Consider the following 19,439-nt stretch of genomic DNA (forward strand, 5'->3'; position numbering starts at 1 on the left):
CCAGCCCTGTAAGGGGCAGAGGCCAAGACCCCTCCAGTGCCTGGCAGTCGTGTGTGCACATCTAGGGGTGGGGCCACTGCTGGAGAAGGAGCCGCGCCCTGGCGTGAAGCTAAGCCTGAGGTAGAGGTCCTAGGGGCGCCGCCACGGGATGCCACAGATGGATGGTGCTGGTCACGGCAGCGGGAGAGGACAACCCGGGACCCGTTAGCACAGGAGCAAGGTGAGCAGGCCCGGGCGCAGGTCTAGCGTGGACAGGATGCGCAAAAGTACCCCCCCTTCTAGGCCTCCCCCTTACCGGTCTGGGTTTTTCTGGGTGGTCACGATGGAAGTCCTGGAGCAGGGTTTTGTCAAGAATGTGGTGGGAGAGCTCCAAAGAGTTTTCCTCCAGGCTGAAGCCCTCCCATGACTGGAGGTACTCCCAATGGCCTCGACGGCGTCTGACTTCCAGGACTTTCTTGACTTGTAATGTGTTTTCAGGCTCTGCTGCATGTTGTGTAGGTGGAGGAGGTCTTCGGGAAGGCCAGGATAGAACCAAAGGTTTAAGTAACGACACGTGGAACGTGTTGTGAATTCCATGGAAGCTGGGAGTTGAAGCTGGTAGGTGACTGCCCCTATGTGTCGAAGGATGGGAAAAGGACCAATAAATTTAGGGGCTAGCCATTGGGAAGGCAATCGTAGCCAGATGTGCTAAGAACTAAGCTAGACTTTTTGTCCAGGCTGGAACAGAGGCGCGGTCCGAAGATGGGAGTCTGTGAAATGTTTGGCCCAGTCGGCTGCTTGACGGAGCTGTTCCCTTACTTGGTTCCAGAGAAGGCGTATGGTTTGTGCTGTAGATTGGGCTGCAGGTGAGGGTACATTGAGTGGAACCGGCAGGGGTAGGCGTGGTTGACGGCCGAAGACTACTGCAACGGGTGAAACGTCTGTGGCAGAGGCTATATGGGTGTTATGGGATAGTTCTGCCCATGATAGGAGGTCAGCCCAGTTATCTTGCTGGTCGTTGACATGTGATCGCAGGAAGGTTTTCAAAGAGCAATTAGTCCTTTCGGCCTGGCCATTTGCTTGCGGATGATAGGCTGATGTTAAGTTTAATGTAATATTGAAATTGTTACAGAGAGACCTCCAATATTTAGCAGCAAATTGAGGGCCACGATCAGAGACTATTTCTTGTGGTAGTCCATGTAGATGAAATAAGTAGGTTAAGAAGAGTCGAGCTAGCTCAGGAGCCGATGGAAGTCCAGGTAAGGGGACAAAGTGGGCCATTTTTGAGAGGTGGTCAATGATGACCCAGATTACAGTATTTCCTTTTGAAAGAGGGAGATCCACGATGAAATGTGTGGAGAGGCTTGACCAGGGCTCAGTGGGGGCAGGAAGTGGTTGAACATAAGAAATTGCCATGCTGGGTCAGACCAAGGGTCCATCAAGCCCAGCATCCTGTTTCCAACAGAGGCCAAACCAGGCCAGAAGAACCTGGCAATTACCCAAACACTAAGAAGATCCCATGCTACTGATGCAATTAATAGCAGTGGCTATTCCCTAAGTAAACTTGATTAATAGCCATGGGCGGCCAGTTGGGGGTTTTTGCTGAGTGCAAAAGGACAAGAGTCCACATATTCATGGGAGTCCTTTATCATCCCAGGCCACCAATAGTGCCTTCAGAGCATTTCGAGGGTCCGGGCTCAGCCAGGTTGGCCAGCTAGCTGAAGTCGTGAGCCCAACGGAGCACGCGCTCATGGAGATGGCGGGAAACCACTGTCTTCCCAGCTGGAACCGTGGTGGTGACTGCAATAGATATGCAAGCTGGATCAATAATGTGCCTGGGAGTCTCGGGTGTGTCTTCTGGCTTGACAGAGCGAGAGAGTGCATCCGCACGGAGATTTTTGGCCACTGGGCGATAGTGGATCTCAAAGTTGAAGCACTCAAAGAACAGGGCCCAGCGGGCTTGTCTTGGGTTAAGTAACTGGGCCTCCTTTATGTGTTCCAGATTTTTATGGCCAGTAAATATTGTGAATTTGTGTTGCGCCCCTTCAAGCAAGGGACGCCGTTCCTGGAGGGCAAGTTTCAAGGCTAGGAGCTCACGGTCCCCTATGGTATAATTTTGTTCTGTGGAGGAGAATTTATATGAATAGAAGGAACACGGTATTAGAGTTCCCTTGGAGGAGTATTGACTCAAAACCGCTCCTGCTCCAATGGCGGATGCGTCGACTTCGACGAGGAAGGGGCGGTTAGGATCCGGGTGATGTAGGCACAGGCCAGTATAGAAGGCCTCCTTTAAAGAGTGAAAGGCTAATTGGACCTTGGCACTCCACACTCAAAGGTCACATCCCTTCCTAGTCATGGCGGTGAGTAGAGCGGCCAGCGTGGAGTAATTGGCGATGAAGTTTCTAAAGTAATTTGTGAATCCAAGGAACCTTTGTAGGGCTTGGAGGCCCACTGGTTGAGGCCAATCTCAAATACCCTGGAGTTTGTCGGGGTCCACGGTTGGAGATGATGTAGCCTAAGAATGGGAGACTGGGTTGTTCAAAAATACACTTCTCCAATTTAACATAGAGATGATGTTCTCTGAGGTGTTGGAGGACTGTTTGATTGTGGAAGTGATGAGACTTCAGGTCTTTGGAGAAGATTAATATATCGTCTAGATATAATACGACGAATGAGTACAAAAGGTCCCAGAAAATCTCGTTCATTAGCCACTGGAAGACTGCAGGGCATTGCAAAGTCTGAAGGGCATTACTATGTACTCGTAGTGACCAACTCTTGTATTGAAGGCGGTTTTCCAGATGTCTACCAGTTGAATCCGTACTAGGTTATATGCTCCCAGGGGATCCAATTTAGTAAACATTTGTGCACCCTGTAGGCTGTCAAACAGTTCAATAATAAGTGGCAGTGGGTACCGGTCCTTACGGGTTACTGTGTTCAAACCTCCGTAGTCTATGCATGGTCTTAGACTGCCATCCTTCTTCTTTACAAAGAAGAACCCGGTGCCTGCTGGAGAATTAGAGGGTCTTGTGAAGCCTTTGGCCAAATTTTCCTTGATGTATGTTGACATCGCTTGGGTTTCTGGGAGTGAAAGGGGATAGGCTCTGACCTTGGGAGGCATGGTTCCAGGTAGGAGTTCTATGGGACAGTTATACTCTCGGAGTGGAAGTAGGATATGGCGTTTTGTTTGGAGAACATGTCTTGAAATTCCGAGTAAGAGGCAGGTAACACAGGAAGGGTTGTAGAGCTTAGAACTGTCACAGATGGAGACACTTGCTGTAAACAGTGGGTTTGACAATGAGGGCCCCACTGGATGAGTTGAAGGGATTGCCAGTCAAAGTGGGGTGTATGTAACTGGAGTCAAGGAAGTCCAAGGACTACGGGGTCTGTTGATCACTTCAAGATCAGGAGAGAGATCTCCTTGTCATGGAGAGTCCCAACGGTGAGACAAATGGCCAAGGTACAGTGAGTGATATGATCAGGGAGAGGTTCTCCTTGAATTGAGGCAATATAGAGTGAGTATCTCCAGATGTTGGAGTGGTATCTGAAGGAGCTTGACGATCTCTTTCATAATGAAATTTCCACTTGCCCCAGTGTCCACGAGGGCGGTGATGGCGAAAGGATGTGACTCCCTAAGGAGGGAGATAGTAAACAACAGTTGAGGGCCAGAAACTGTAGTGCCCAAGCTCAGGACCCCCACCGGCCTCAGGCTTTGGAGATTCCCGGACGCACAGGGCAAGTTTGGAGAAGGTGTCTGGAGCCACCACCATATAGGCAGAGACCCTCTGCGTTGGAGACGTTCCTCTGGGGTCAGGCAGCCGCAGTTGATTTGCATAGGCTCTTGGGGAGGTTGAGGGACCGCTGGTAAGGCCTTCAACCGAGGACTCTCCATACGAGGTGATCGTAGGGCAGGAGGTCGAAGGACCCTTACCTCCTAATGCCGTTGTTGAAGGCGGAAGTCGATTCTACCGACCAGGGAGATCAGGTCTTCCAGAGATACGGGGATCTTGCGGGCAGCCAGTTGGTCCTTAAGGGCTGGAGACAGTCCCTCGAGGTAGAGTGCCTGCAGGGAGTCTTCTTGCAAAACTAACTCAGTAGCTAGAGTTCTAAACTCCACGGTATATTCAGCGAGCAAGTGTGAGCCTTGATGGAGGTGGAGTAAATGGTGGCCAGCGACTGCCTGTTGGCCTGGGTCCTCGAAGGTGCATTGGAAGATGGAGATGAACTGAGGGAGCTGGCAAAGGATTGTGTCAGAACTCTCCCAGAGTGAGGAAGCCCATGCCAGGGCCTTCCCCTGAAGACACGAGAGGATGAATGTGATTTTTGTTGCCTCATCGGGAAATAGCATGGGTTGCAGTGAGAACTGCATATAACATTGGTTTATGAAGCCTCGACAGAGGCGAGGATCCCCATTGAAACGGGATGGAGCTGGGAGGGCCAGCAATGCCCGTGAGGGCGAGGTATGGGCAAGGACCCCTGAGTTGGACATGGCAGATTCTTCCAATTGAGAACGCATCTTTTCCACAGAGGAAGCCAACGCTTCTATGATCCGTTGTTGTTCTCAGACACGATTGACCAGACCAGGGATGGCCTGCAAGGCAGGAGACTCCGCTGAGTCCATGGCCTTGGCAACCTGTTGCGCTTGAGGTGGACCCTTGGCCTGGTGCAGGATTGGTACGGCCCCCTGGTCGGACCCAGAGAGCGCCTGTCACCAGGAGGCGGAGCACACAATGTCACAGAGGCTACCTGGAGCTTCGCCAATAACAGTCCAGGGTTTCCGCAGGTTGAGCCCTTGGGTATCTGGACCGCCTGTACTTAGGTGGGCCTTGGATGGTCTCCCAGAGAGGTAGCTGAGGGGTGTGCCCACCACGAGCAAGGGTGCTCGGTTGATATGGAGGTGATGGACCAGATCCGAACTGGAAGCTCCGGATACCTCAGGGAGGTACAGTTCAGGTTCTCCGGGCGAGGCAGGCAGCACCTGCGGGTCTAGTCAGGTGAAGGCCGTGGGTGGATTCCAAGCAGGTTGGTCTGGTAGCCTCAGTAGGCCAGAAGAGAGTGTCCAAGTGAAGCGCAAGGGTCAGAGCCAGAGTATCAGTCCAGAAGTGGTCAGCCAAAGCAGGGGTCAATACCAAGGTCAGTCCGAGCATAGTCAAGGCAAGCGAAGGTCAGTTCCAGGCGGCAGACAAGAGAATGGTCAGGCAGGCAGAGGTCAGTTGAGGCAGCAGACAAGAGAATGGTCAGGCAGGCTGAGGTCAGTACCAGAGGTCATTCCGAGGAAGTAATACCTGAGTAGGATATGGAGACACTGGAACTAGGAAACGCTGGAACACAGGGTTAGGCAAACTCAGAACACCAGTGTCGACCCAATTGCCAAGGTGAGGTCCTGGGGGACAGGGCCTTGCTTATATACTGGAGTTAGGTGACGTCATCGGGCTGTGCCGCAGATTTGGTTCCCGCCCTTGACCCTTTAAAGGGCAAGGTGGTCCGCATGCGCACGCCTAGGCGCGGGGCTGGCACTGGAGAGGGAGCCGCACCCCGGCGTGAAGCTAGTTCCAAGGTGGAGGGCCTAGGGGACGCCGCAGATGGGTGGTGCTGGCAGCGGCAGCGGGGGAGGATGACTCGGGACCCGTTAGCGCAGGAGCAAGGTGAGCAGGCCCGGGTGCAGGCCTAGCGCGGATGGGACGCTCAACAACTAACAGCACACTGGCAGGAAGAACTTTTCTTCCTTCCAAAGGGAAAACCAAATAATGCCCCCCAAAATTTATCAACCAATAACCCGACTGCCTACGATCTAACTGTTCACTACAATAGACACAGGTAGAAGACATGATCATATTGACTTTAATAACAGCTTGGGGACAGAACAGAAGTGTAAAGGAGAACCAAAGATCAGTTGATGCTGAATAAAGCCAATAAGGCCACTTGTTCAAATAGTCAAAACCTAAATATAGCATGAATTGATTATATGAAAGCTTTTGATAGTATCCCATACACTTGGATATATATTGCCTTGAAATGGCAGACTACACACCATCTGAATTATGAAGATGGACAATTTGTCATTCCCAATATAACATCCAACAAAAACTATTTTAGGGAGATTTCTTGTCACTGTTATTGTTTTCTCTGGCACTACATCAATTGAGTACTATAATTAACTCCTTGGGCTATGGAATTAGCCTTAATCCTAGAGCTAAAAATCCCCAGCCAATGACATCTCATCTACTATTTGTAGATGACTTGAAACTCTATAGTTCCTGTGATTGTCATTTAGTAGAACAACTCCAAGTAGTAAAGAGTTTCCCAGATTACATCAGAATGACATTTGACCTAATACATGTAGTAAGGTGACTGTCCTTCAAGGAAAATCAAGCAAAACTGACCTGCAATATAATGAAATTGGAGCAGGAAGGTGTATATAAATATCTAAAAGTAGAGGAAGGTGGAAAATTGGCATAAAATACTGAGAGAAAAGATTAGTAAACTGAAACTGATAGTGAAAAGTGTCCTATCAGCATGAAAAAAGTTACAAGCTATTAATCAGCTTGCATTCCCTGCACTCTCAGACAGCTTTGGAAAGTAGACCGGCCCCATAAATATCTTGAACAATTGGATGTAAGAACAAGAAAGCTCTGATGTGCCCATCAGGTAATCTATAAGAACCAGTGTATGCCAAGATTGTACATTCCTAGAAGGGAAGCAAGTATAAGTTTCATTGACATTGATTGCACATACACTGCTACTATCATAGACCTTCAGGCATACTTAATGGTATCAATGGACCCAAATGCCCAAAAAGTGCTGAAGTATGAAAGTGAACAAGCACCATTAGCATCCGTTCTTAAGCTTGGATAATCATTCTGACAAATAGAAGGAATGAGTGAGAAACCAACAGTGCACAAGGAGAAAGAAGCAATAGAATGTACAAAACAAGAGAAAAAAAATCTTTAAAGAATAAGTCTAGCAGACAATGAAAGCTAACTGGCAGAATCACAAATAGAGTGGGAAGTACAAAGAGTTACTGTTGCTCCAGAGGTGGACCCTTGGGCCGAGGTGGGGCTGATGCTTCCCGTAGGAGGTATCCTATGGGTCCCCACCATCAGCAGGCAGAGAAAGCTGATGGACGGAGGCCAGCTGGTGCTTCACCAATACCAGCCCTCATTCCCCACAAGTTGAGCCTTTGGGTGCCGGGGCCAGCTGGACTTAGGTGGCCTCTTTCAGTAGATGCCGATGAGTGGATCAAGGTCAGTCCAGAGGCAGCAACTAGAGTAGGTATCAGTCTGTACTGGACGAGGCGGAGTCCTGGAGACCCGGGCACCAATAGGAACACAGTCAGATAGGGAGCACCCGAGCAAGAGCAGGCCGAAGCCTGAATGAACCACGTCCAGGACAAAGGCTGAAGAGGCATCTTGAAGCAAGCTGAGATCAGGGTTGGCGGCAATTTGGGAGTAGTGGCAAACAAGGCTGAAGTCTAGACATGGAGAGAGCCAACGGATGGTCAGATGAAGCAGAAGTCCAGGGCTGGAGAGAAGCAATGACATAGTCAAGCAATGCAGAGGTCTGGGGCTGGAGAGAGGCAACAGAGTAGTCAGGCGATGCAGAGGTCCGTGGCTGGAGAGAGGCAACGGAGTAGTCAGGCGATGCAGAGGTCCGGGGCTGGAGAGAGACAACGGAGTAGTCAGGCAATGCAGAGGTCAAACCAGGTCAGCAATCCAAAGGAGAATCAAGGAACTGGAACACAGGAATGAGGAGACAGGAACAAAGACAAACATGATCAGGAACCAGGAGCTGAAGAGGCAACGAGTACTCGACTAGCAAGGGGACCTGTTGCAAAGGCAATCTGAGAGAGTGGAGCCCAGGCTTATATACTGTAGCTCCGCAGAAGTCATCATCCGGGGCCGCGGCCATGTTCCCGTCGCGGGCCCTATTTAAAGACTAGCTGTGCATGCGCGTGTCCCTAGGGAGGGGTGCAGCGCTGGTCGGGACAGTGTCTCTCTGTGGGCTATGCAGAGAGGCCCGATGAAGAACATCAGAAGCTGTAGCAGAGCCGGAGGCACCAGGGGCGGCCCGAGGATAGAGCCGGTGGCCCACCGCCGCCAGAGACGAGGAACCAGATGCTGGAGTACTTTGAGAGAGGTGAGGGGGCCGAGCCATGGGTCTGCCGAGGCTGGCACTCATAACAGTACCTGCCTCTCTATGCCCCCCCCCCCCCCGGAGGTCTGGGTTTGCCCAGATGGGCACGATGAAACTGGAGTAGGAGTTTCTTATCTAAGATGTTACAGACTGGCTCCCACAAATTTTCATCAGGGCCGTAACCCTCCCAGGAAAGGAGGTATTCCCACCAGCAGCCCCCTACGGCGGACGTCAAGGACTTCATGGACCTTATAAGTGGTGTCAGTCTCTGCAACCAGTGAAGGAGGTGCAGGATAGGACCACAGGCTTCAAGAGTGAAACGTGAAATGTATTGTGGATTCCCAATGTAGGCAGCAGCCAGAGTTGGTAAATTACTGGTCCGACACAACGAGTGATTGGTAAAGGTCCAATATACCTGGGTGCAAACCTCTGAGAAGGTATCTTGAGTCGAATATAACGGGTGCTTAACCAAACTTTCTGGCCAGGAAGGAACTCAGGAGCCGAGCGTCGATGGTTGTCAGAAGATCTCTTGGCCCGGAAAGCGGCTTGGTGTAAGCGAAGATTCGTCTGATTCCAGAGTGCCTTGAGGGAATCAGCAGTGGCCTGCGCAACAGGAGAGGCACTGACAATAGTATGGGCAGCGGTGGTCGTGGTTGTTTCCCATAGATGATGGAACAGGGTGACGTATCTATGGCAGCGGCGAAGTGGGAGTTGTGGGAGAACTCCACCCAAGGAAGAAGCTCAGACCAATTGTCCTGAGATCGTTTATATATGTGCAGAGGAAGGCCTTCAAGGAGCGGTTTGTACGCTCGGCTTGTCCATTGGCTTGAGGATGGTACGCTGTAGTTAAACTGATGTTAATACCAAACTTTCTACAAAGAATGTGCCAATATCTGGCAATGAATTGTGGGCCTCTGTCAGAAACAATGTCCTTGGGAAAGCCTTGAAGTTGGAAAATGTGTCGAAAGAACAGGCATGCCAATTCGCCCGGTAGTGGAACAAAATGGGCCATTTTTGAGAATCTATCAATTGTAACCCATATGACCGTGTGGCCTTTAGATGGTGGCAAATCCACGATGAAATCCGTGGAAAGATGTGTCCACGGTTCTTTGGGAGCTGGAAGTGGATGGAGTAAATCCCAAGGTCGCCCGACCGGGGGTTTCTGTTGGGCACAGGTACTGCAGGAGTTGACATACGCTTTAGCATCAGAGACCATAGTGGGCCACCAGAAGAACCACTGGAGCAGCGCTAAGGTTCGCGTTTGTCCTGGGTGACCAGAAAACTTAGCGTCATGTGCCCACCAGAGGACTCTTTCACAGAGACGACGGGGCACCACAGTTTTCCCAGTAGGAACAAGATGAGTAGCCGAAATACTAATGTAGGCTCGGTCAATAATATGACCGGCTTCATCAGGTTTTGTCTTCCGGTTCAAATGACCATGATAGGGCATCTGCCTGGAGATTTTTCTCTGCTGGGTGGTAGCAAAGCTCGAAGTTAAATCTGGAAAAGAACAGTGCCCATCGGGCTTGACGGGCATTGAGACGTTGGGCTTGGCACAAGTGTTCCAGATTTTTATGATCTGTGAACACTGTAAATTTATGTTGAGCGCCCTCTAACCATGGGCGCTATTCCTCTAGAGCCAGCTTGATGGCGAGTAACTCGCAGTCCTCCAATGCTGTAATTTTGCTCTACAGTGGAGAATTTGCGCAAATAGAAGGAACACAGGACCATGGATCCGGAAGCAGAGCGTTGGTTCAGGACCACCCCTGCACCAGTCGCGGAGGCATCTACCTCAACCAGGAAAAGGCGGTCAGGGTCTGGATGATGGAGACAGAATCCTGTTAACAAAGTCTCTTTGAGGTGATGAAAGTTGGAGATAGCCTTCGGGGTCCAGTTTCGGGTGTCTTGACCCTTACAGGTTAAAGCTGTAAGAGGAGCCACCAAAGTAGAGTAGTGCAGTATAAAGCGGTGGTAGTAATTCATGAATCCTAGGAAGCATTGAAGTGTCTTCAGGCCCACAGGTTGCGGCCAGTCTTGAATTCCTTTGAGTTTCACAGGATCCATCAAGAACCCCTGTTGGTAAATTATATACCCCAGAAAGGGCAAGCTGGATTTTTCAAACAGGCCCTTGTCCAATTTCGTGATCAGATGGTTCTCCTGAAGATATTGAAGTACGGTATGAACATCGGTACGGTGTGTTTCCAGGTCTTTGGAGAAGATCATAAACTACAAACCATCAAGGGAATACCCTGATGTGTGGTGATGTGCGGTAACTATGTCCGAGATAAACACTCTGTGATTATCCCATTGTATAGCCACCGTCTTTATTCTCCAAATAATTTTTTTAATATTTTTTTTTCTTTTTCTTGTGTTACATATCTAGTTCTTGATTTTCACTCTCCCTGGCGGTCAACTCGACCCTCTTAGAGCGTTCTCCCTGCAGGCGGCTTCGACCCAACAGAAGCGGCAGGAATTCATCCACATTCACAGATACTGATAAGTACTTATAATAAGAAGTGAGAACGCTCTAAGAGGGTCAAGCTGACTGCCAGGGAGAGTGAAAATCAAGGACTAGATATGTAACACAAGAAAAAGAAAAAAGAAAAAATATTAAAAAAATTATTTGGAGAATAAAGACAGTGGCTATACAATGGGATAATCACAGAGTGATTATCTCGGACATAGTCACCGCACATCACCACACATCAGGGTATTCCCTTGATGATTTGTAGTTTATGATCTTTTGTAAAAAGGGAATAGAGGTTTTGTTGTTGTTAAGGTCTTTGGAGAAGACAATAATGTACAAATGTACAAGAGATCCATGAAGATTTCATTAATCATTTGCTGGAAAACTGTGGGTGCATTACAAAGACCGAAGGGCATCACTAAATATTTGTAATGCCCATCTCTGGTGTTGAAAGCAGTCTTCCAGATGTCATCAGGGCGAAAACGGACCAAGTCGTAGGCTCCGCATAAGTCTAACTTGGTGAAGATAGAAACTCCTTGTAGCCGATCAAATAATTCAGATATCAAGGGCAGAGGGTACTTATCCTTGAGCGTGATCACATTCAGACCACGGTAATCGATACACGGCCTTAAAGATCTGTCCCTTTTAGTGATGAAAAAGAACCCTACGCCAGCAGGGGAGGTAGAGGGGCAAATGAACCCCTTCGCAAGATTCTCCCAGATGTATTCCGTCATAGCCTTGGTCTCGGGAAGAGACAGAGGATGGGTACGCCCTCGGGGGGGGAGGGCATGGTCCCAGGTAGAAGATCGATGGGACAATAAAATCTCCAAAGAGATGGTAGGAGGTCCGCCTTCTGCTTCGAGAACACGTCTTCGAAGTCTGGGTAGGGAGCAGGTATGCCTGATGAAGTGGTCGCCAGAGGAACCACTGGTGGAGGTGCCACTTTATGTAGACAGGTCTGGTAACAGGTGGACCCCCATTCTCTCAGCTGAAGAAACCCCCATTCAAATTGGGGGGAGTGACGTTGGAGCCAAGGTAGTCCCAGAACTACCGGGTGGATTTCTCTAGAACCAAAAGTTCAATTTCTTTGGAATGACGAGTGCAAGGGAGAAGTCGAACTGGCTCCGTGGATAAGGAGATTCGACTGGGTAATAGTTCTCCGTAGATTGAAGCAATGCACAAGGAAATCTTGCGAGGATGGGTATTTATACCCATGAGTTGAACTAGGTCTTTTAGGATAAAATTACCACTGCTCTGGAATCTACCAGACCAAGGACAGGAAATGATCGAGAGTCCCAGACTATAGATACAGGCAAGGATAGTTGAGGGGCCAGAGACGTTGTGCCCAAGTTCAGGACCCCAACTGAACTTAGGCTGGGAAGTTTCCCAGATGGACTGGGCAAGTCTGTAGGTGATGGCCGGGTGCTCCACAGTACCAACACAGGCCTGTTTGTCTCTGCCGGAGGCGCTCTTCCAGGGACAGACACCCATGACCCAACTGCATGGCTTCGTTGGTCTTGGCCACAGCAGAATTCCCACCAGTAGTAGGGCTGGTAGCAGGTGGCGAGTGGGAACAGACTCGAGAGGGTTTCTTGGGCATCCGGTTCTCCTGGTGACTCTCTTGGAGATGATGGCCAATTTGGCCCGTTAGATCAATAAGATCCTCGAGAGAGGAAGGGAGCTCCCGTGATGCCAGTTCATCCTTCAGTTGCGGGGAGAACCCTTTAAAGTTATTTATCTATAACCCCCCACCCTCCTGACCCCCCCACAAGACTTGCCAAAAGTACCTGGTGGTTCAGGGGGGTTCCTGGAGCGATCTCCTGCACTCGGGCTGTCGGCTGCCAGTATTCAAAATGGCGCAGATAGCTCCTGTGACATAGGAACTCCAGAAGGAGGCTCTCTTTGGCACAATGCAAGTATTAAGAAGGACATTAACAATACATTTTCAGAGATTGATATAGCCCACTTAATTCCGGGTTTAAGGCCGAATTGGTGGGGGACACATTCAGTCCCAGGGCTTAGTTCCATTTCACTGTCATCAGTTCTTCTAAATCTGGAGCATGGATTCTTTGAGTTGGGGGAGGGGAGGAGGGGGAAGTTGCTGAACCTCCAGGGCCCAAGGTGTGCAGGGGAGAAATACAGTCTTTCTCCTGTTCATCTCTCTCGCTCTTGAATATATTCGTTGTTTGTTGACTTTTCTGCAGGGGTCACCTCCTGCTCCCCAAAAATACACTGGACACTTGAGTGGGATGTTCAAAAATCAAAACTTTACTGTAACCAAATCTTCAAATTGGTACTCTTAAATTAATCTTTAAAAACAAACCAGGTGCATTATTGGTCTCAGCCCTGCTCATCTGAGTGAGTATCCCCAGGCAGCAGGCACTAGGAAAATCCCTTCTCTCCAGGTGGTGGGAGAGGTGCTCCTAGTGTGGGTACTGGGGTCTCCTGTTCTCAAATGGTTCACTGGCTCTTTCAATTAGCAGCAAAATCTGAAATCCTTACTCCTTTTCCCGGGTAGGAATGATGACAAAAATTCCTCCCAAATGAAAAGGAACAAAATCTTCTCAAAAGCACAGACTGCTTCTCTCTTGTGGCAAGAAGACTGCTGTCCCTCCACGTGCTATAGGATGGGAGCCTCAGATACTCTTTTTCCTGCCCTCCTCAGGCAGGAGGAAACGTCCTCCCAAAAGCCGGAACAGGAATCCACAAATCTCTTCAAATAGTAAAGTTCTCAAAACTGCTCCGTCACTTGATGAAAACCCTGTCAGACCGGTTGAGTATTGGGCCTGAGATCTCTGCCTGACAAACTCCCCCTTGTATCAGGCTGTGGGGACTGGCGTTAGGAGTCACTCCAAAGACTCTTCTCCTCCTCCTAACTCAACCAAAAATTGTCACCCAGTCCTAAGCATCCTCCTGCAGTTAAGCAGATGTGAGTCACCATCCCTGGCATCCTCTGGGGAGGTCTGTTTTGAAATGGTGTGCTCCCCTCCTCACTCCCTACTGAAAGCCTAAGCTACAGGCTTCTTCTAAAGACCTAGGGGGGTATCTACACTGAGATCATTCAATACACTGGCTTATGAATAAGGTTCATTCCTGCCAAGGTATGCACAAAACAAAGCCATTTGGAGACACTGCCCCCAGAGAGGATATCCTGCAAGAATTCAGAGGTGTGAAGGCAATTTAGAGTTAGGGAGGACCAGCGTTTTGCAGAATGCATTCACCGTGGAAAGGCCATCAGTAGAGGAAAGATATTGACCCATCTTACAAGCAGTAGCATGCAGCATTGTTTGAATAAAGAACATCTGTTAGTGTTAGTTTCAGGGGAGGCCTGAAAACCCTGTCTACCATTCAAAGCTGCAGCAGAAAATCTAGAGAAGGGGAAGTCTGTCTCTCAAGCTAATTCTGTCCTGCCCCGCCCCCCACTGACCCCTTTCTCCAGTGGGGTGACAGGGCAATATCAAAGCCAAGCCACCATGGAGCAGATGGGGGTCTTTTACCACATCACTGTCCATAGTAAGAGGCTTCAAAGGTGGTGATAACAATGCATTAGGGAAATGATTGCCCTGGATGACCGACCCCTGCAGATGGTGAAGAACATAGATCAAAAAGGAAGTGTTTCCTGCACCAAGAAAATGACAAGTTTCAAAAAGGCATGCCATGTTACTAAAGCACTGGTGAGCAGACTCATACAACAGTGTTCAAATCAGTAAAGGTCTTGCCCCTCTATCTCCTCATTCAAGCCTTTTGGCTGCACCGTATACAAAAGGAAAATCCAATGTCGTTCATGCTATGTGCCCAAGGACCGTTGAAGCAGACTTAGATTTTGAAACATGGACCATGTCAGGTTAGATGAATGACATCGTTTTTGGACTTATATTTTCTTTTCGTCTGCTCTTTAGATAAGTATTTTTTATTGCATTTAAAAATCTCCAGATTTCAAAGTGTTGGCATTATAGACTGTTGTATCAGTTTTAAGTGCCAACCTTCATCTTTCCAAATGCTCCTCAGCTTGGCCGCTTCCTACAGAAGCTTCTTTATCTGCTTCTGGAGGAATTCATCCGGCTGGCATCTCTCATAAGGGATTTTATCCATAAGCTTACACTCATTGACTAGAATGAGGTATTTCTGCATGAAAAATTACAGAAAGATATGTTTAATTTTGTACCATGTCAGCTTCTGTTCACTTAGAGATTCACTGAAACATACCATTTGACCAGGAGTTCCTAAACTTTTGCACATAACTGTAATGCAGATAGATTAACACCAAAAATATAATTACAACTCTGGAAGGTGTCCTTTTTTTAGTTACTATCCGCATTAATGTGCTTACTTTTAAATGTGTTTTTCACTATCTCTGGAAACTTATGTCTCATTTTCATCTCATTAACATCAGCCATTAATACATGCACCAAACACCACATTAAATGGCTGATGTTAATGAAATTTAGCATATCAGTCCCTTATTTTGAAGAAGTTTGAAATCCTTAATGATAATGCTAGCCTAAAAGTCAACCTCGTAAGAAGAGATTTGTGAGATTGCAACACAGAGTTCATTCCATTAATTATCCAGACAATATTGCCTTGACTTCCTCCTTTGGGATTCAAACTTTGGCCTCACTGTTGTTACAAGGGCTGTTCTTGTAGTAAAGCCCAATTCCCACTCTCCTCAGGCCCATTTCTTTTGGTCTCCAGGATTGTTTTCCTGCTCAGTATTCCATGTTTGGAAAAAAAGACAAACAAATGAAAAGATTTTTCAATTCTAACAAAAGCATTTAGGGCCTGATTCACTAAACCATTTTTCCCACAGACTCAGAATGGGAGAAAACCCCTAGCGAATCATGCCCAATTGTTTGTTTTTTCCCTTTTCATCTATTAGCATGCTGATTATTGGCTTTTCTTGTTTTTCTTGAAGACAAACCATTAACTAACTAGTCCATTATGTGAGATTCCCATTAGGTCCGCTTGTTATGAGAGAAAGTGAAATGACTTATTTCTAATTTCATTAAGTGATGGTGCCCTCTCAGATTTATGGAAACAGGCCACAGTAAGGCCCATCAAGAAGGATGATGATTTATCTTCCACTGAGTTGGCTAATTATTGCCCTGTCTTGAACTTACCCACAGTAGCAAAAATCTTGGAAAAAAAATTGTTAGATCAGTTAGAGGACTTTATGTGTGACAGACAGCTACTTGATGCGTGTCAGTTTGGTTTTCATAAGAATCATTCGACAGAGTTTTTATTATTAGCTGTGATGGATAACCTTACTGGGCTGCTTGGACCAAAGTTGCTCTGGCATCCTGGTCCAGTTGGATCTGTCCGCAGCCTTCGACACCCTTCTTCATGATATTTTGTTGAGCACTCTACATTCCAGTGGTGTAGGAGGTCCTGTTTTAAATTGTTTCTGGACATATTTGACCAATAGAGTGCAAAGAGTCCAGATCGGACTGTAATACTCTGGCACAAAATTAAGTGGGGCATGTTCGGGGTTCGGCATCATCATTAGTGCAATTCAATCTTATTTGGCTCCCTTAGGAGCCATCTTTCAGTCATTTAATGTTAAATATTTTATATATGCTGACGACATTCAATTTTTCGTACCATGTAGTCCTAGTGGGGAAATACCAGAAGCCAAATTACAGGAAATTGTATGGCTGCTTAATCGTTGTTTATATTTTAATATGAAGAAAACAAAGATCCTGTGGGTAGGAAAAGATGCTGGGCCCAAGAATCAAAAGATCAGGTTATCTAAAATGCTTTTAGTTTACAATCAGAGATAAAGAGTCTAGGAGTCTTTTTTAGACTCTTAAGTTATCAATGAAATGACAAATTTGTCATGTTATGAAGATTGCTTTCTTTAAACTCAGCTGGTACGACCCTTAAAAATTCTGTTACCTGCAATATTTTTCAGGTCAATCATCCAATCTTTGGTACTAAGCTATCTGGATTACTGTAGTACCCTCTATACAGGGTTTCCAGATAAATTGTTGTGTGCAATGCAGATAGTGCAGAATGCAGCTGCCCGAGTTATAGCGGGGAATTCTAAAAGGGATTTTGCATTGGATCCCAATCAAATGGAAGGGAAGGTTTAGACTATTAACTATTACTTTTAAACTTTTGATCACCTCTTTCCCTTGTGTATTGAAAGACTATGTTGCATCTTATACTCCAGGTCGCGCTCTGAGTTCTAAAGGTGCCAAATTATTAGTCATCCCTCCAGTTAAAAGATTTAAATGGGTCCAGACAAGACAAGAGGGTGGGGTTTTTCCTCTATGGCTCCAAATGAATGGAGCAAACTGCCAGATAATCTTCAATTGCAGCATGACTTCAAAATCTTCAGAAAGGCATTAAACATTTTGCTGTTTGAGGAAGCTTTTGCATGAAGTAGTATTAAAAAAAAGTATTAAATGTGTTGTACATGTATCTTATATTATGTCATTTTTATGATTTTTTTACTAATCCATGCCAAACAGATTTATGGAGCTTGCGGGATATAAGCCTATATAAATAAATAAATAAATAAATAATTTGCCATTTTCAAGTGACAGTAGCTAAGCAAAGTTGCATAGCCCTCCCATCTCCCCTTTTGGAATTGTCTTTTCCTTCTATTTTTTGCCTTTTTTAAACTTTTGCTAAGCTAGTCATTAAGCTGGCTAGTGCAGTAGTATATGGCATTCCTAGTGCACACGTGCAACTGCTTCTTCTAGAAAGTTCTCTGTGTATTCCAACAGTCACCCGTATCTGTGATTCCATTGAGCTGCTGTTATTAGAATATGTCAGTTACAGGTAAGTAATTTAATTGTATTGCCTATCTCTACAAATGCAATTATGATAAGAGAAATCCTTCGGCCTTCTCCCCTATTATTCTCATAGTCTGAAGATTCATGAAAATACCTTGACATCACTGGCAAAGACAGAGAGTGTTACAAAGTGATGAGGAAGGGAGGAGAGCCCCTAGGGAAGCATAAAGAAAGTAATGTATAGATATGGGGAGGGGTGAGATCAGAGGAAAAATGGTTCATAAAGTTGTCGAGGGAGCACTATCTGTTGCCGTAGGTAATAACAGGCACCGTGCTTCAGCGAGTTTTATCAGTCACAGCATTCCAGCATTCCGTGTGTGTGTGTGTGAATAAATCTTTCTCTCACTGCAGAAGGGAAGCAACTCATTTGTAGAGCAGAAAAATCTAATTAAACCAAATGTACTGTAAGAGGGCAGCAGTATATAATGGGACTCGGTAAGCAAGGGCTGGAATTATCTCTCAGGCAGAGCTGTCCCTCTGCGGCACCAGTCAGGCCTGCCATTCTTTCACGTCCTGGGGGCTGGCAGCGTTAATTCCGGGGGTCGTGCACTGGCACACAAAGTGCTCCTGCGCAGAAAAGGCGGGAATTAAGCAGGAGGGCGCTGGCGCACGAACGACGTGCATACGGAGGGCAGTTTTCAAACTCTCTGCAGAGCTGCGGAGTCCGAGGGTGCTCCTTGCCCACGGACTTTACAATAGTTTTAAAAGACAAAACTTTCTCTTTGGAAATTGCCCTCTTAATAAAAATGCACGCGCAACTGTGCACCTGCTTTTAATGCATGCACTTTTTCCTGATGATGTTACATGCCTTCTTTAGAAAATACCCATGGAAATGGCTTTTGAAAATTGCCCTCCTGGAGCCCAGGAGGTTTAACACTGGCACTAGGGTACTGCTGCATGGATCGTGCCGCAGCCATAGGCCAGCACACTAGTGCATGTTACACTGCAGTCTTTACTTTGGCACTGCCCTAGCTGGGGATTGGGATTTGGTCCTGGTTCATTCCCATTCATGTTTTTGTAGGATGCTGGAACTGGATTTGGTGGTCAGGAATGAGAATGGGAACATCTTGGATCCTGACAGGACGAGCGTCATCAGTCTTTTCCAGGCTCACAAACAAGCTACTCACCTCATCACTGAGCGCATCCGGGAGGAGACGGTGAGAAACTACTGATATTACTCTCATTCTATGTCTTCTTCTGTCTTCTAATCTGCCAGTCTGTCTGTCCATATCCGCTTTTCCATCTTCCTGTTTTTGCTTGTCTGTATTTTAGCATCCATCTGCCTGTTGTGTACCATTATTACATTTATTGTACATGGTCTGTCCCCAGTGTGAGCTAAACACAATTTCAAGGTAACAACTTTTAAACAGCAAAAATGAAAGGCAATATTCAAAGCCATTTCCATGGGTAGAACAGCATTTTACCCATGGAAATTAGTTCTTCAGTTGCCTATCCTCAATGCATGTAAAATTATGTATATTGTTCGACTCCCTGTGTAATTTTGCCCATGTAGTTTAGAGGCATTCCTGATTGTAGGGTTAGGTCTGGGGAAGGACAAGGCACATAGTTTTGGAGTTTCAAAACTAGGCACAATTTCATTTTGCCAGATAAAGTACCCACTGAAAAAGCAGGGGCAAATTTGTGCAGGTACTTTTTCCCTAGACAATAATCAAAGCAAAACTCCCTGCATAGTTTTCCTTTCATCACTAGTGCAAACTCTACAGATAAAAGCTAACTGCAGAGTTTGCACCAATGTGGATAGTTTGTATTATTGCCTCCCCAACCTCCCCACACACTAAATAGTTACATACTTTGCGAAGGGTTGACCCTTGATAGATTTCACAAGAACTAGTCAATTGGAAGCAAAGATTATGACAAATACTGGTCTCCTCTGGTGAACTGGCAGGTGCTTCTGGTTATTGAGCTTGGTAGTAAGCTGATGACCCTGCACGAAGTTGTGCTGGGCTCTGACTCTTGAAGCAGTCAGACATTTTCCCTCTGCTCTGGTATCTTCTAGATCAGAAGCTAGAACTGACTATCCCTAATACTCTGAGTCCACTTCTGGC

General features: G+C 47.0%; 1 protein-coding gene across 1 annotated transcript in view; it reads left to right on the top strand.

Moving 5' to 3' along the window:
• Positions 1 to 19,439, top strand: part of LOC115087992 (dedicator of cytokinesis protein 2-like) — a 1,829,205-nt gene that overhangs the window by 182,760 nt on the left and 1,627,006 nt on the right. Inside the window, exon 7 of the mRNA XM_029595813.1 lies at positions 18,395 to 18,530. Within this exon, the coding sequence (XP_029451673.1) occupies positions 18,395 to 18,530 (136 nt within the window). The remainder of the gene's footprint in view (positions 1 to 18,394; positions 18,531 to 19,439) is intronic.

The sequence above is a fragment of the Rhinatrema bivittatum genome, chromosome 1, assembly GCF_901001135.1.
Source record: "Rhinatrema bivittatum chromosome 1, aRhiBiv1.1, whole genome shotgun sequence".
NCBI lineage: Eukaryota > Metazoa > Chordata > Amphibia > Gymnophiona > Rhinatrematidae > Rhinatrema > Rhinatrema bivittatum.